We start from the raw sequence: 16,017 nt of genomic DNA, 5'->3' as shown, positions 1-16,017 counted from the left end.
CTGTCTTGTGATACTTTCCTTATAGGTTTTCATTATTCTGTTAAGTCTTGGTTTCACTCAAAGGTTTCTTCCTCTTACTCTGAAGAGATTTTTCCTGCTACTGCCACCATTGTTCAAAGGAGGCTTGTCTGAACCTGTGTAAATATGCGTTGTGACAATATTTATTGTGAAATGCGTTATATAATATGTATTATTATTGTTATGTATTTTTGAAGGGATTGTTTTGTGGAAATCTTGAAAATTTCATAAATTATCTGTAGAATCATACCTATGTATTAATTCTACATATTACATATACATACATATAATTCTATGTATTCATATATATATATTGATTTATTATTATTATTATTAATCAGATATAAATTTCAAAGCCATAATCGAATATCGATATTCTGTTTTAAATGCCTTGGCTTGGTTTAAAGTTAAAACTTTATGCGCTGGCTTTTATTTTGACGGAGAAGTCACATGCTACACCCAGTGTTTGCGCAACAGAAATGCACATGATTACTCACGTGATAGCGGTGCTGCACAGTGATTTTAAAAGGAAGTGGAGGATGGGGTTTCATTTTTAATAGTTTACTTTGTCACTACAGATTACAGCAAAAGGGTATATCACCGAGTAATTCAGGTGAGGTAACCTATCTACATTTTGGCTGTTTTATTTTGTTTTGTTTTGTTTTTTTACATTTATATTGTAAATAAAATGTTTTGACGGGTGTGTAATTACTCAGAGTAGCTCCTGTATCAGCCTCTGGGTGTTGTAGAGTCGAGGGTGAGATTTCATCTTTGTCTATTGCCTTATTTAAATGAAATTACTTTTTCACTGAGTGCCGAGGCTATTTCTTGTGTTCAGGTGTAGTACGGGTTTAAACATTATTTTATCAAAGCAATATGTTTGGGAATCATGTTCCTCCCTTACTCCCAGAAAACACGAAAAGTCGAAGTCATGTTTTTCATAGTCATCCGCTAATTTTATTTTGGGTTTTCATGATCATAAAATGGACAATAAAAATGTATGGGTTTAAATATTTGCCCATTAATTTTACAATGATAACGTTTTGATTCTTAGTGGTGTATTTATGTCGTCACTAGTAAACGTTTCCCAACGGTTTTCCAAACGAAATTATATTCTCGAGCCCTAGAGAAACAAATCTTACTTTTTAAACACTGCGTATTGTCCTCTGTCTGTAATCTGTGTATATTTATATCTCATGTGTCACCAGGTTTCTTGGTAAATGCCTAAACAGATGTGAAATGGAAACTGCGGTTAAGTCAGTCATCTTTCTTAACAACACGGTTTAATTAGCCGCCCTCACCACATGAAGAGCTTAAAAAACCCCTTAGATTCAAAATAAATTCACCGTTTTATAAAATGTTTAATGAGTAATCCATAAAAACAACAGATATAGGTGACAACAGTTTTAATATTCTATATTATTTGATTTTAATGTTGATTCTACTGTACAGGTTTAAAGTAAATGTCAGTCCAGTTTAATGATGAGTGATGTAATAAAATGCAGTCCATTCTTCCACAGAAGGAGTACATCTGCTATATTCCAGTCAACCGTAACATTAAGGCCACCTTTATATGATCACAGTTTTTCTCTCAGCTCCACTGACCTATGAAACAGACCGTTCTCTGCAGGTCCTAAACTTTGAAGAACAGTGTAAAAGGAGGCAAACTAAGTATACAGAGCAACACATGGAGTACAATCTTAAATTGCACAACACTTAAGTGCCTCTCTACGGTCAGTGGAGCTAAGAGAATGGACAGTGAGTGCTGTGAAGATAAGGGATGCGTACAAGGTTTATTTTTTGGGAGAGTTTTAAACGCCTCCATGTCTCCCTATAAATTGCACCTAAAAGCTGTGCTATATTGATTTTTTTTTTTAATAGAAATAAAACGGACACATAGCAGATGAGAGGGCAACACACCCTGTTTATGCTATTTTTGATATTCAAGACTGAGTTATTAGATTAACTAGGGTGTGAATAGTTTTAAAGGAAATAGTGTGGCAAAGCATTAACATTTATCTAATCCTTTAAAGTAGTACATTACTACAGACAATATTCTAATTACAATAAACAGTACATTTGGAATTATTCAAGGGCTTTTCTGAGTTTTCTGTTTAATTCCTCCTGCAGGAGTGCTGAATACGCTATGCTCCTCCTCCTCCTCACAGGAGACATGTTTAAATGCCAGGTGTGAATGGCCAAGTCTTTTGGCAATCATTAGTGATTGGATCACCCATGAAGCATATTAAGAAAAGGTGTGAATGGGGCCTGAGGCTCACTCAGAGCTTTATTCAATCATACAACCCCATTTGAAGAAATGTGACTCTTGTTTATCACAGTAGCCACATGCAGTGCCATCTGAGGGCTCAAAGATCATGCACATTGATTTCTGGCCTTGCCTTAATGCCTAGGTTTTACTTAATAGGATATTATATTGGCTTTATATTGGCTTTGTAAATTAAGAGGTTTCTATGCCAACACAAATCCTCTAAAAGCAGATTTTTATTGTCATCAGGGGCTCAGTAGCTACTCTATAAAAGATGGATAGAAATAGCTGAAGAGTAGTCACTGAGCAGTCTGACACAGAAAATACTGTTGCTTTTAAAACGTATAGCTAATAATGAACGCTTAAACCCGAAATCCCCAAAATGTTAACCTAATTTAAACAAATATTTTTCAACTCAACATATTTGAATGCAAATCTAATTTTAAATGATGTAAATGTCTTCAAAATACACACATTTGTAATGTAAGCAAGCAGTAAATACATTTTTAAATTCACATTTTTATAGCTGTACTTATTTGGCAAAGGGGAGTTTATTCAAAACTCCATTACAATGTTTTTTCACTGCAGATAAAGTCAGTCCTGTTTTTTTTTTTTTCTGCAGATCCTTGCAGATTAAGCAGAAAACTTTGCAACTTAAGCAGATGAACCTTGCTCATCCTCTTTCACAATATTTGATGTAACCAGTCAGAAGCAAATTTCAGTGTGCAAGTTTATATTGTGTGTATGTACTTAATATCAAAATGGATGGGTAGAAAATTGTTTACTGTGTTTAAGAATCCAGAGGAAAAGGGTTTAAACGCTGTGTACCACAATTAATATCAAGCTTCTAGAGCAATGTCCAAACTTAACCCTGTTCTGCCTGAAATACTCACTGACCTGAACAAAGCAGATATAAGAGGTAGTGTAGCCCCACCCCCCAAGGCATGTCATAGATCTTGATATGGACAAATTATACCCCATTTCCAAAAGTTGAAGTCTACAGTTGTGGAGAAGTGCTGTTCTCTCTGGTTAGTCTGTGTTCTCAGTTGTAGCTTGAGCTGTTTAGTTTTGTAGCACTGTCGGTAATGCATTTAGCCATTTCCTGAATTTAGAGCCATTTCCACATTTAAATAATCCAAAACAACAAAAGTCAATATTTACCTAACCATGGACCAGGAATAGAGCAATATCCTCATTTTGTTTTGTGCTTTTCAGCGTTTGCAGTTGTTTCTCTGCACTGCCTCGCACACAGACTTTAGCGGCAGAGTTGTGGGAGAGAAAAAAGGCTTGAGTATTGATCAATACCAATACCAGCATTGGTATCGATATTTGGATCGATCCGCCCACCTGTAGTTTGCAGTCTCTCTGTCTAAAAACCTCCAGATGGTGTTTCTCTAGAAAGCCTAGCAGCACATGGAGAGGAAACCTCTTCAATATTATATTAAAAACAAAATGCTGCTTTTTTTTTATGATTTTTTAATTTTAAGGGAGATTTAGTGAAAAATTTAATCTCCTCGGCACTGGCGTCTTAATTAAATATATCTGATATGCTTTGGTTAAAAATACCTCAAGAATCTAACAACACAACACTTTTCATACCTTGTCTAAAAAGCCCTGCTCAGAATGACTGGTTTCAATTCCTCTTCCTCTAAATGAGGTCAAAGGCACATTTCACACATTTCATCCCAATAGACCACTTCATTCTAGTGTGGGATCACATGAGTTTGTGAGAAATCAGCACGTGTCCAGCTAAAACAGTTTAGCCCAGCAAAAAATATTACTTCATAGATGCCAGTGTGGTTTCCTCCGGGTGCTCCGGTTTCCTCCCACAGTCCAAAAACACATGTTGCAGGTGGATTGGCGACTCAAAAGTGTCCGTAGGTGTGAGTGTGTGAGTGAATGTGTGTGTCTGTGTTGCCCTGTGAAGGACTGGCGCCCCCTCCAGGGTGTGTTCCCGCCTTGCGCCCAATGATTCCAGGTAGGCTCTGGACCCACCGCGACCCTGAATTGGATAAGCGGTTACAGATAATGAATGAATGAATTAATGCCAGTGTGAACAGCATGTTAAAGCTAACCAGTATTAGCTGGACATAAATATAAAAATTGCTAGTGTCAGTGTTTCAGAGCTCTGATATCAAATTTTAAGTGAAGTTGGATGGACAGTAAACTGCTAAACAACAGCAGGTTTGTGTCAACCAACTTCAAATTCCGATATTTAGAGTAGAAACACAAACTGGTACAGGCTGAGATTTAAATACTTAATATAAATTGACGTAGATTTCCTCTTGATGTTGCTAAAGACACAAAGAAATCTCTAAAACAAAATAAAAATATTGAACATCTAATGGGAAATCAATCATGTATTAATATACTTTACATTAACATCTGCATTTACATTTAATGAAAAGCTAATGTGTTATAAGCCTACCCAGAATCTTGGGGCACAAGAATAGATTGAATTTGGAAGTTGAGGGAGGGGATGATTTCCCACCCTCCTCCAGAAGTTACATAGTGCAGTTTCTGAGCCAAGGACAGAGGCTTTATTCTCCTCATTACAGGTCAAGGAAGCATCACAATGATTTTGAAGCTGTAATATTAATCTAAAATATATTAGTAGGGTTCTTTTAAAAAGAAGAGTCTTTGACAGTACTTTAAAGCTTAATGCCGTAAAAGGAAATGAACATCCATGATTTTACATGGTCACACGTTTCAGTAAGTGTGCAGGCTAAAAAAAAAAACTGATGCAAAATAAGGTATTTATAAGTAAATCAATCAGCTTTATTCAACTTTATTAAAGTACAAATATTTTCTACAATTTATTAATTGACTAGCTGCATTTTGTAAAATTACACAACCTTAGAATGTGATGCCTTCAACATACATAAGGTCTCTTTAGAAATTGTTGTATTCTTTGCGCTTTGGAAAAGGTTTCAGCCTTTAATGGTTTCTTTGTTGTGAATTGATTGCTTGTGGTGTTCTTATGTAAATTAGTGAGAATTTGTTCAAAATGTGTTTGTTAGACACAAATTGAATACATTTTTATCTGTTCCAGGATGAGGGGCCTGTTGTTCCTGTGCCTAATATGTGCAGCGACTATGAGCACGACTGGCTCATATTTCAGTAAACGCTCTAATGACATGGTCAACTACATCAACAAATTGAACACTACTTGGAGAGTAAGTGCTTCTGCTTCTGCAATTTGACTTGTGACTTGAATTGTGACTTGAAACAATAACACTTTTTATAAGTTTTATTTATAACATGTCAACAATATTCCATTCTTCTCTTATTATTTTTTTAAAGGTCAGGAAATATTGTACTGTACTTGTGAAAGAGATATTAGTACAAGATACTACTTTTTCTACTAGTGAGATGAGCACAAAGGGTAAAAAAAAGTTATTTAATGGCTAAAACTTAGCGTGTTATACCAGCTTTGACCAGCATTGTTTTCGGTTAACTCTCAGAGATTCATTCAAAGAAGACAAAAAAAAAAACAAACGTGAGGAGCTAGGTGTAAAAGTTAGCTCATTTAGCCGTTATGTCAAATCATGCATGCTGTTTATTTATCAAATCCATAACATCAAGGAGAATATCATGAAACAAACTGTTTTTCACATTAACTCTATTACTATTTAGACGATTACTCTTTAGACATTTCAAAACATTTTCCAAGTGAATTTGATTCATTTGAGTTAATTTGTTAAGGTGTATAAATTAAAAATTTTAGCCTGTTGTTGAATTATCTTATGTAACTTCATTGTTGTGTTATGGGTGTTGTTTCTATGCTCTGTGTAATGTAATACCCTTTTTTCCACAAGTGATTGTACAAGGCCTGTGCTGGATGCTCTCTTCATATCCAAGCATGATTTTTATGATGTATTTTTTTTTTAAAGTACTTATTAATGTTTGTATTCGCCCAATTCTTAAACAACCACACCTTTTTTGGATGTTGTTGGACTCATTGATTTCAGAATGAGCATATATATCTACAGAATCTGTACTGCACTAAAATACATGTGGTAAATCATGAAATATGTTTTATTTAGACTTTTTTTATTATTTACAACACACCAGTTTCTGTTTTTTGCATGGTTTAAGTATAATAGCACGCTTTCTGGAATAGGGTTCATAAACCAGTTCAATAATAGAAATAAAGAGATTATTCATTTTTACTTATTTGATATTCTCTAAAGGCTGGACATAACTTCAACAATGCAGATTACAGCTATGTGAAGAAACTGTGTGGAACCATACTGAAGGGACCTCGTCTCCCGGTCATGTGAGTATGTTGTTGCTGAAGGAGCATCATGATCATTATTACCTGATTAGTCTGATGTAAATCAATTATTTATTTATTTTTTTAATCTGGTATTATCTATGTAGATCCTTACTGCTCAGTTCAAGTACTCCCTCCTGCTTTTAATTCACAAGTCATTTTATCGAACCCTTTACATAATGTAAAAGCCATTTTTGCCTCTAGTTTTGACATTGCATTTCAGGCTGTTAAGTTCAGTTGACATATCATGTGTCTTAAAATATCATATGTCTGGGAAAAATAAGTGTACTGATTCAATACTGAGAAATATTGAGCCCATGATCTATCTATAAACACCAAACACATGTATTTATGAATTTAAACTGTAAATTCCAATTCTTTAATTTTCAACGGCGGTTCTCTTGGTCTCCATGTTATCGATATAATGAAACTTGGGTGCACTAGGACCTGGGGGAGCTGCTGCCGCAACAGCATATCTCTTTGACCACATTGGCTTCAAGACAAAAATAAAGAAAAAATGTAATGTCCATTACAACCTTAAATTAACCAAATTGTAAAGCCAGTTGAAACAGCATTATGCAGCAGAGGAACCTGATTATTGATGAATGTAAAGTGCTGAAAAACCAGTTATGCATGTTCATGCATTAAACACTGCAGTATTTAGAGCAGACTGAACTGATGTTTGTTCTTTCCTGGTGTTATGACTGTAAATTTTACAGATATCTGTATATAAGCAGTTAATAGTTGTTCACAACTCAGTTTTGTTTTTCTACCTGTAGATGAATGTTCAATTTTTTTTTTGTAAAAGCAGTAGCTCCTTGTGGCTTTGCTTAATCTGTACCTCGTCAAAGAAATTTGCTGCTATGAGGCAATTACCCCTGGATACAGCTTAGACCCTAATCATTAATCTCAATCTCCTTAATCCACAGTGTCTGCTCTTTCAAGCAATTGTCCTTTATCTATTGTTAATAATGTTTAAAAAAAATAAATAAATACTTTTTTTGACATGCATGCAGGGTTCAGTATGCTGGCAACATGAAGCTTCCAACAAACTTTGATCCCAGGGAACAATGGCCTAACTGCCCTACTTTGAAAGAAATTAGAGACCAAGGTTCATGTGGCTCATGCTGGGTAAGTACTTTCTTATAAAATAGCATATGACTTTTGCAGAGATGGAACTCGAGTCGTACTTAAGTCGCTCAAACAATGACTTCAGACTCGACTTGAGACTCATATTCAAATGACTCGGACACGACTTGGACTTGTGAACAATCTTTGTGTAATGTCATTTATTATTATTACTATAATTATTTTTTAAATGTATATATTTATTGTTTGTTTAGAGACCTGCTTTCAGTTCCCTCCCTGCCATGCGCAACGAAGCACCTGTTGTAGCTGAGCATTTTGTTGTTAAATTTGGTTATAAAATATACTTCTTTGTTAATAATCATTGTTTAAATTGGTGGAATATCATCTATAGTAGTACATGGACTATAAGCCTATAGGCTGCCTATTTATTTGTAATTATCTGATTAATTCAACCGACTGCTGTTTATTGACAGCACAGCACAATCCACTTAATTAAAGGTCCTCTATATTTATTTTTGCTTGGTTTTTATTAAAAATAAACAACCTGTTTAACAATAAAATAAAGTCCACTCACAGTGGTGTAGCCCAAACGAGCCCAAGCCCTCCTCAGCCAAGTGAGAGTTCACACGCAAAGCACACTACTTCATTTTTCCACGGTCCCGTGAACTCTGAGTCAGAACGCGCGACACACAAGGCAACCGCAGCTTTCTTTTCATTTCCACCAGACGTGTTGCAACAAACCCTTCGCGTAAAGTGGGATTAAAATGACAATTGATGCTTTTCAACCATAAGAGACTTGAGACTTGACTTGACTTGGACTTGCAAAAAATGACTTGTGAACATCTCTGGACTTTCCTATATTGAACGTAGTTCAAAATTCACATTTAATCAAATTTTATTTGCACTTTACAACTGCTGATGTCAGTGCTGAAAGTTTTACAGAAATCTGGGCTTATAGCGACAGTGGAGGGCACAAAAGTAGGTGGAAAAAAATAGAGAGATTCTTTAGAAGTACAAGACAACAAAACGCATTTACTATAATTATACTCAGGATAAGATGTTAAATATCCTATGCCAATCCATTAGAGATTTGCATAGGGCCCACCACACTCTCATCCTACCTGCAGCTACAAAATTTCTGTTGTTTAAATTCTATACCTACCCACTAAGGCTGGTGTGGCCTTTTATGATTGGATCAGTAACCAGCGACCCTTAACAACTATGGTCACTCATTAAGCCTAGCCCATTAGTACCCAAACCACCCACTGCTTCATTAGCTCTTCACAGAGGTAGGCACCTCCCTTCACTGAATTAAGCCCAGAAGGCTCAACAGTGAAGTCTGATGTCCCAGACCCACCAGTCCTACCTTAGCCTTAACCATCAACGACCGTAAATCCACACTGGCACCGTTAATGCATGCTCAGTGCCACTAGTTTCAGGTTATCGTTACTTGCTACATCACCAACAACCACAATAGCATCTCTACAGCGCATTTCCCCAAGAATACTGCTCTCTTTATCCACAACCAATGACTAGACCTTTCAGCTGTTTCTGATAACTCCTTCACACCTGCTGATCAACTTTTAAATGTTGATTAATTTAAATAGTTTTTCCTAGGAGTCAAAGGTGAGGCTGCCAATTGGTACTTATGTTTGAGGTGATTGCATGTGTTTTGTTTCAGTATCATGCCTTTATTTAAAAAAAAATTGTGTGTTTCTTTATGATTAATGGAAGGGAATTATAAATGATGCCTTAAAATATCCTTAAGACTTTCAGTGTGTTGGAAACTACATTGGAACAGAAACTAGAAGCTACATTTTCAATAATTTAAAAGAAGCTAAACTACCTACTTAAATGAACTGTAGTCTATCTACTTTTAAAGGCCTGTGTGTTTATTTTACTCTAGTGGTATAAGGAATTATGACAGGATTCGGGGACTCCAGCAAAATCTTACCCAGTTTAGGGCAATGCTGGACACAACTGAGACATTTGAGCCCTGAACATAATTTTTTTTTTTTTTTTTTTGTTTTTTTTTTTTTTTTTCCAGGCCTTTGGGGCAGCTGAAGCAATCTCTGACAGAATCTGTATTCACAGCAATGGTAAAGTTAGTGTAGAGATTTCCTCCGAAGACTTGCTGACTTGTTGTGACAGTTGTGGGATGGGGTAAGTGAAGTTTATATTTATTTATTATATTATAAAACAATTAATGTTTTCAGGAAATAATTATTTAATATTTATACATTTTAACATTGATTAACTTTTAAGATAAAAACCTTTAGGAGAAAATCAGTGCAAAATGAAAAATATATGCATCAGAAATTCTGTTCAAATATAAGATTTGTTTTTCTAGTCATTTTTCTAAAATCTTAACATCTGATTTTTTTTTTCTTATACTTTCTCTTAAGAAAAACAATTATTATTTAATGTTTTCTTAACAATATAACTTTGCAAAACACTAAGACTCCAAAAACATTTAAATAGCTGCAATACTATCAATAATTTTTAATTAAACAAGGTATACTGTTAGATCCCACATAAAGAAATTTGGCAATTGCAGTATTTTTTTAATAATAGTCTCTCATAGAAGCATATATAATTTATAAAACAATTCAAAAATGTGTGTTCTTTAGGAATGAAGTACAGAGCATTAATATCAACTTGATTGTACCATTTTATGGCATATAAAATACAGTTGTTATAATTATTTAAGTAATTGGCTGTACAAAATGGATCCGGGGGGGGGGGCGTGCATGCGTGCGATAGACTCTAGGTCCACCTAGACCAGGGGTCAGCAACCTTTACCACTCAAAGAGCCATTTGGACCCATTTTACACAGTAAAGAAAACACTGGGAGCCACAAAACCCTTTTGAAATTTTAAATGATATAACACTGCATATAACAGGTTTTTTTTTTGCCTTTGTGCTATGTATAAACAAAGCATACTGTTACATTTATGAAATCAATAACCGACTGCAGAGAAAATGAAATTAAATTTCTGCATGCAACAAAAACATTTTTAACTCCGAAAAAAGACGTTGGGTTGAAGGTTAAGTAAAATACTCAATGTCTATTTGAGTCCTTGTAGTAATGAGAGAAAAAAAAAACACAGAACTTAAATTATCCACTGGCAGCAAACCAAAATGCTGTCCTCTCTCTGCATGCTGTCATCCTTTTACTGGCGCCGTGCAGTCAGCTGTCAAAAAGTTCAAGAAACTGCACACTGGCGGGTGTCGCACATTCGAAGTTGTGACATGTATTAAGAGCGACAAAAATATTTTAAATATTATAATCTTCATAGAATTACATTTTGAAAATGAATGAACCAAAATAAAATACATTTTACTTAAATACTCATTAATTATTTTCAAAAGCTGAGGGATCAAAGAGCCGCGGGTTGCCGACCCCTGACCTAGACTCAGAGTTGGATGACGTGGTTAAAGAAAATGAATGAATGACTGGATTGAATAGTAATTTTTCAGGATTTGCATTGCTGTACATCCATATCTTACAATAAAAACACGTCATACCCTTATTACCCGAGACTGGTATATCGGATATAAATGCTTAATATAGCTTTTCCTACGTATTAGGGATTTTGTTCTATGTAATGTTATAAAACATTCTATTTTAGAATTTTTTTTGTGTTCATTCTTCAGGTGCAATGGTGGGTACCCTTCAGCTGCTTGGGACTTTTGGACAAATGATGGTCTGGTGTCAGGGGGACTCTACAACTCTCATATAGGTAAGTTTTCATTATAAATTACTGTGGATTTTGCATAGCAGTTGCTAAACAGATTTATTACTATTTTCCAGGATGTCGGCCATATAGCATTGAGCCTTGTGAGCATCACGTGAATGGCACGCGTCCTCCTTGCACAGGGGAGGGTGGAGACACTCCTAACTGTGAGAAAACGTGTGAACCTGGCTACAGTGTTTCTTACGAGCAAGACAAACACTTTGGTATATATATTTTATGGGAATCCTAATCGCAAATAAAATAAACCTTGAATACATTCTACATCTTAATAATATATATTTTTACAGGAAAACAATCCTATGGTGTTCCCTCTGATCAGAAGCAGATTATGCAAGAGCTGTACAAAAATGGCCCAGTCGAGGGAGCTTTCACTGTATATGAAGACTTTGTTCATTACAAATCTGGTGAGCAACAGTTTCATAATAGAGTAATATTTAACTGGACTTAGTCAACATATATTTGCATTATTTTGTATAATAAAACCTGAGCTACCCCGCTTCAGTAATACATAGGTTTCCTATAGGGCACAGCAAGAACATCAGATTTGGCCATATTTTAAAAAGGGCAACGTACTTGCCCGTGAGTCCTTTGCAACTTGGCATTAATGAATGAAAACAACCTCATTGGGAAGAAGCATTATTTAATGTGGTAATTAATATTTCAACCTACTGCATCTGTCTGGATTATTGTGACCTCAGATTAATCTGAGCAAGCCACATTTGCCCTGATTTGTGGACAGGGTTTTATGACATTATGAGTGTAACGAATTGAGCGCTCAGATTTGTGTTGTCTCATGCAACATAAATAAGAGTTTGATCTAATTAGTGCTGCATGCCTGCAATTTTACATTTTTTATTTATTTATTTTGTAGCTGGCTCTCAAATTTTCACTGGCATTATGTGCTTGTACATGCACACTGAGACCTGAGTATAAGCATGTGGGGTCTTCAGTTCCACAGAAGAGCTATTGCTGTAAAACAGACAGAAAGGTGTCAAGACCAATTTGGATTGTATCTTGCTGCGTATGGAGCTGCATAGTCAGACATGATGTTAGGTTTCTTAATATTTATGCTTTTCCACAATATATAAATAAATGTCATTTTCCTCTTCAAGGTGTCTATCAGCATGTCAGTGGTTCTGTACTTGGAGGCCATGCCATTAAGATCCTAGGGTGGGGAGAGGAAAATGGCACTCCGTATTGGCTGGCTGCTAACTCATGGAACACTGACTGGGGTGATAATGGTAAGAGATTGCAGACCATGTTCGTCTTCCTCTGCCAGACTCTTCATTATAGTTACACTTCCTGCTTCTGGTGTTGTGCACCGTGTGAAAAGATTGTAGATAATAATTTCTAACTCAGGGTTGCTCTAGCATGCCAATGGCTTTATTGGAGCAAAACACCACTCGATTAGAGGTCAGTCGATTAAGGAGATATTGCAATGCAAGGACAACACCTCCTGAAAGGCCCTTGCCTTTATTAACAGACAAAGGTATTACAGGATAGATAAATATATTTGAACCAAGCTAAAGATTTAGCATTTGAGAAGTCTGGTTATAATCTGATGATTTGTATGTAACACTGAAGAGTCCTAGTTCATTCTGCATCATTTGGTGTATCCTAATAGGAAAACTGAGTTAGTTTCTGTTGTTTCTGACTACTTAAACATACCTCAAACTAATTAAATTATTTAAATTAATATCATATTTCCACATCAAGTAGTGGAATAGTCATCACAAAAAAAATTAACTAAGAATCACAGTTAGTAATTTGTTGCTCCTGGTTGGAACTCTACATAAGGCTTCCAAGTTCCTCAGAAAAGGGTTACCAGATCAGCTTTGCAGGATGGACTCTTTCAAGAATCGTTTTTTTAACATATCCACCATATATTTTAAATCAGATTCAGATCTAGGCTGTTTGGTTTGCAGACCAGGTCACTAAGTATATGCCTTTCCTGAAAAACTGTGGCAAGATACGTTACCATCCTAAACAATGACTTTACCATCACTGAGCTTATTTATCAAAGGAATTAAGAAATTGTCTAACATTTTGTTTTCTTCTGGCAGTCTCTGAAGTGTATATGTTTAATTAGAACATCATCAAATAAAAGTTCCAGCACCTTTTCCTTAAAGAATGCAGATTTGTAATTCGTCACTGAATATCACTTTCATCAGTCATACACAATCCATGAATTCTTCTCTTTAGTTCACTGTAAACATTTCCCTTTATGCTTTTGTGTTAGTATGGGTATTTTTGTCTTCATGTCTTTTTTTTTTCCTTCACTTTTTTAATGTTATTGGTTTCACAAAATGTAAGTTGCCCATGACAGTAATATTAAATATTCTGTTGCCCTTTCAGGATTTTTCAAGATCCTGCGAGGCGTGGATCACTGTGGCATTGAATCTGAGATGGTGGCTGGTATCCCTAAATGAGTCCCATAAACAAGAAAAGGATTTAAAGAGCATCCATGTTTTATAGCACAAAGTAAAATTAATACTTTTATTGTCTAATTTTATTTTTAGACTATGTTTAAAGATATTGTTTTTAAAGAAGTGTCCTAATTGGGTATTTCAATCAGCAATATAATAACTTTTTTAATTTTTTAAGTCATTTCTTGATTTTCTTTCACAAATCACATTTTAAAGTTCTGCAGATGTGTTTCGCAAATATTCATCCAATTTATTTTATTCAAGATCTTACTTTTACAAAATAATGTACTTGATTGTCCAGTGCATTCACCTAGATATGTGACTTTGCCGAGCTCTGAAATAAAATGATACCAAAATACATTATACAGTATTGTCATCCTTGAACAATCTCTCCCACTGAGAGAATTTCACAGATTCTGTTTGTGAATACAGAAATATTCCCATACTCCTCACACACTTTTTTTTTTTTTTTTTTTTAATCAGTTTTCTTATATCTTATATAAAGGATGTAATATAATTCAAGTGGAATATGAAGGAAATGTATTAGATTACTTCAATTTATGTCAATGTTTTTAATCACTTATAGCTTTAGAAAATTGTATATGGTTAATTAATCATTTATAATGTTAATAAATCATTGACTAACAAGTATTGGTAAATTAATAAACTGTTTATGATACATTATGTATTAGTAAGTGGTTATACTCTTAGCAATTAACCGGCAAGTTGGCTGACTGCAGTTTGCCATTAATTCATAATTTGAATCATAAATTTACGTTTAGTATTTAGTACCTGTATCAAGGAATACCATGTGATCTTACTAATACATATGTAATATGTATCTGTCTATTCATTATTTACTCAGTTAATTGTTAAAAGTTAATAGATATTAACAATTTGCAAATTAATCTTAAGATTAATTTCTGATGCGGAATCGCTTTTACTGCCCACTTTTCATCACATAAACGTATTTTGATTCCTCACAATGAGCAATGTGGATCTTTACATTTTTACATGAATTACTCCTTACTTCTTGAAAGGAATCAGAAACAATTCTGTTTCAATTCTGTCTTTTTTTTTTTTTTTTATGTAATGAAAACATTTTTGCACTTCCATCCTAATTTTCATCCATCTCGTTGCTCACAATAAGCCTTTCAGCATTTTAAATAATATAAATAATATTAAGAAGAAGAATATATGAAACATATTTTTGTTTCTTATAGTGGACTTTTACACAATTATTATACAAGAATACTGCATGTGTATTTTAAGCCTATGTCCATTAATGTAACGTAATGTAATGTGCAGTTATTTGTCATTGTACAATGTACAACGAAATGTGCCTTCTGTGTTTAACCCATCTGTTGCAGTTAACACACACACTAGTGCAATAATATACACACCCAAAAAGGCAGGCACCCATCCTCGGCACCCAGGCATTTGGGGGTTCAGAGCTCTAGGGCACTTCAGCTTTGGATGTTCCTGCAGGTCCTGGGGACTGAACCGGCAACTTTCCGGTACCAAGCCCAGTCTCTAACCATTAGGCCAAGGCTGATAAAACAGAATCACTGATTAAATCATTTGAACACATGAGAACACCCTCAGACACATTAATCTACTTCATTGTTACTAATTAATTTTACTGTTACTTCTAAAACCTTTAGTTTTTAATCAGAGATTATTTTTTCTTTTGATGAAAATATGAAAAAAAAGTATATGAGCTACATGTTCACAGAGTAAAATAATAGCATATTGTAATTTGTTACTGAAACAAATGTACAGTAATGCAAGCCATTCTAATTTTTAATATTCACTTTGTTTGGTGGATTCCACTCCCAGTGTAAATTGTATTCCCTGATCAAAAATATATATGTGATAATGTCTTTGTCACTTGGAAATATGTACATTTCAAATAGTACCACACAGTACTGCCATTCTACATACATCCCTGAAGCCGCTACCTGTACTGCTGCAAATAAGGAATGGTTTGCAGCTATATGGGCTCTGATCCCATGGGCAAATATTCAAAAATCTGCCAGCCACTTTTAACCCCTGGTGTAGAAATTACTTATACTGAACTTTATAAAATAAAAAAATTATTTCATCTGGCTGATAGAGATTCTCAGTTGGAGGTGAGTATAATGAACCATATGGAAGACTTACTCCAGGAACAGCATAAAGTTT

The 16,017-nt window shown here is 34.8% G+C and overlaps 1 protein-coding gene across 1 annotated transcript; it reads left to right on the top strand.

The window, feature by feature from the left end:
- The first annotated feature begins 499 nt into the window (after nucleotides 1-499).
- Nucleotides 500-14,199, top strand: LOC136697818 (cathepsin B-like). Its single transcript, XM_066673090.1, has 10 exons — nucleotides 500-631; nucleotides 5,337-5,460; nucleotides 6,478-6,563; nucleotides 7,577-7,691; nucleotides 9,697-9,812; nucleotides 11,307-11,392; nucleotides 11,464-11,610; nucleotides 11,695-11,811; nucleotides 12,520-12,648; nucleotides 13,763-14,199. The coding sequence occupies exons 2-10, from the start codon at nucleotides 5,338-5,340 to the stop codon at nucleotides 13,834-13,836; spliced, it is 993 nt and encodes a 330-aa protein (XP_066529187.1). The 5' UTR covers nucleotides 500-631; nucleotide 5,337; the 3' UTR covers nucleotides 13,837-14,199.
- The last annotated feature ends 1,818 nt before the right edge of the window (nucleotides 14,200-16,017 follow it).

The sequence above is a fragment of the Hoplias malabaricus genome, chromosome 1 (assembly GCF_029633855.1).
Source record: "Hoplias malabaricus isolate fHopMal1 chromosome 1, fHopMal1.hap1, whole genome shotgun sequence".
Lineage (NCBI taxonomy): Eukaryota > Metazoa > Chordata > Actinopteri > Characiformes > Erythrinidae > Hoplias > Hoplias malabaricus.
This window is presented reverse-complemented; position numbering and strand designations above follow the sequence as displayed.

Coding starts and splice junctions, on each gene's coding strand:
- LOC136697818 (XM_066673090.1), top strand. CDS start 5,338: ATGAGGGGCCTGTTGTTCCTGTGCCTAATATGTGCAGCGACTATGAGC. Junction 6,564..7,576: donor GGACCTCGTCTCCCGGTCAT/GTGAGTATGTTG, acceptor ACATGCATGCAG/GGTTCAGTATGCTGGCAACA. Junction 11,393..11,463: donor ACTCTACAACTCTCATATAG/GTAAGTTTTCAT, acceptor ACTATTTTCCAG/GATGTCGGCCATATAGCATT.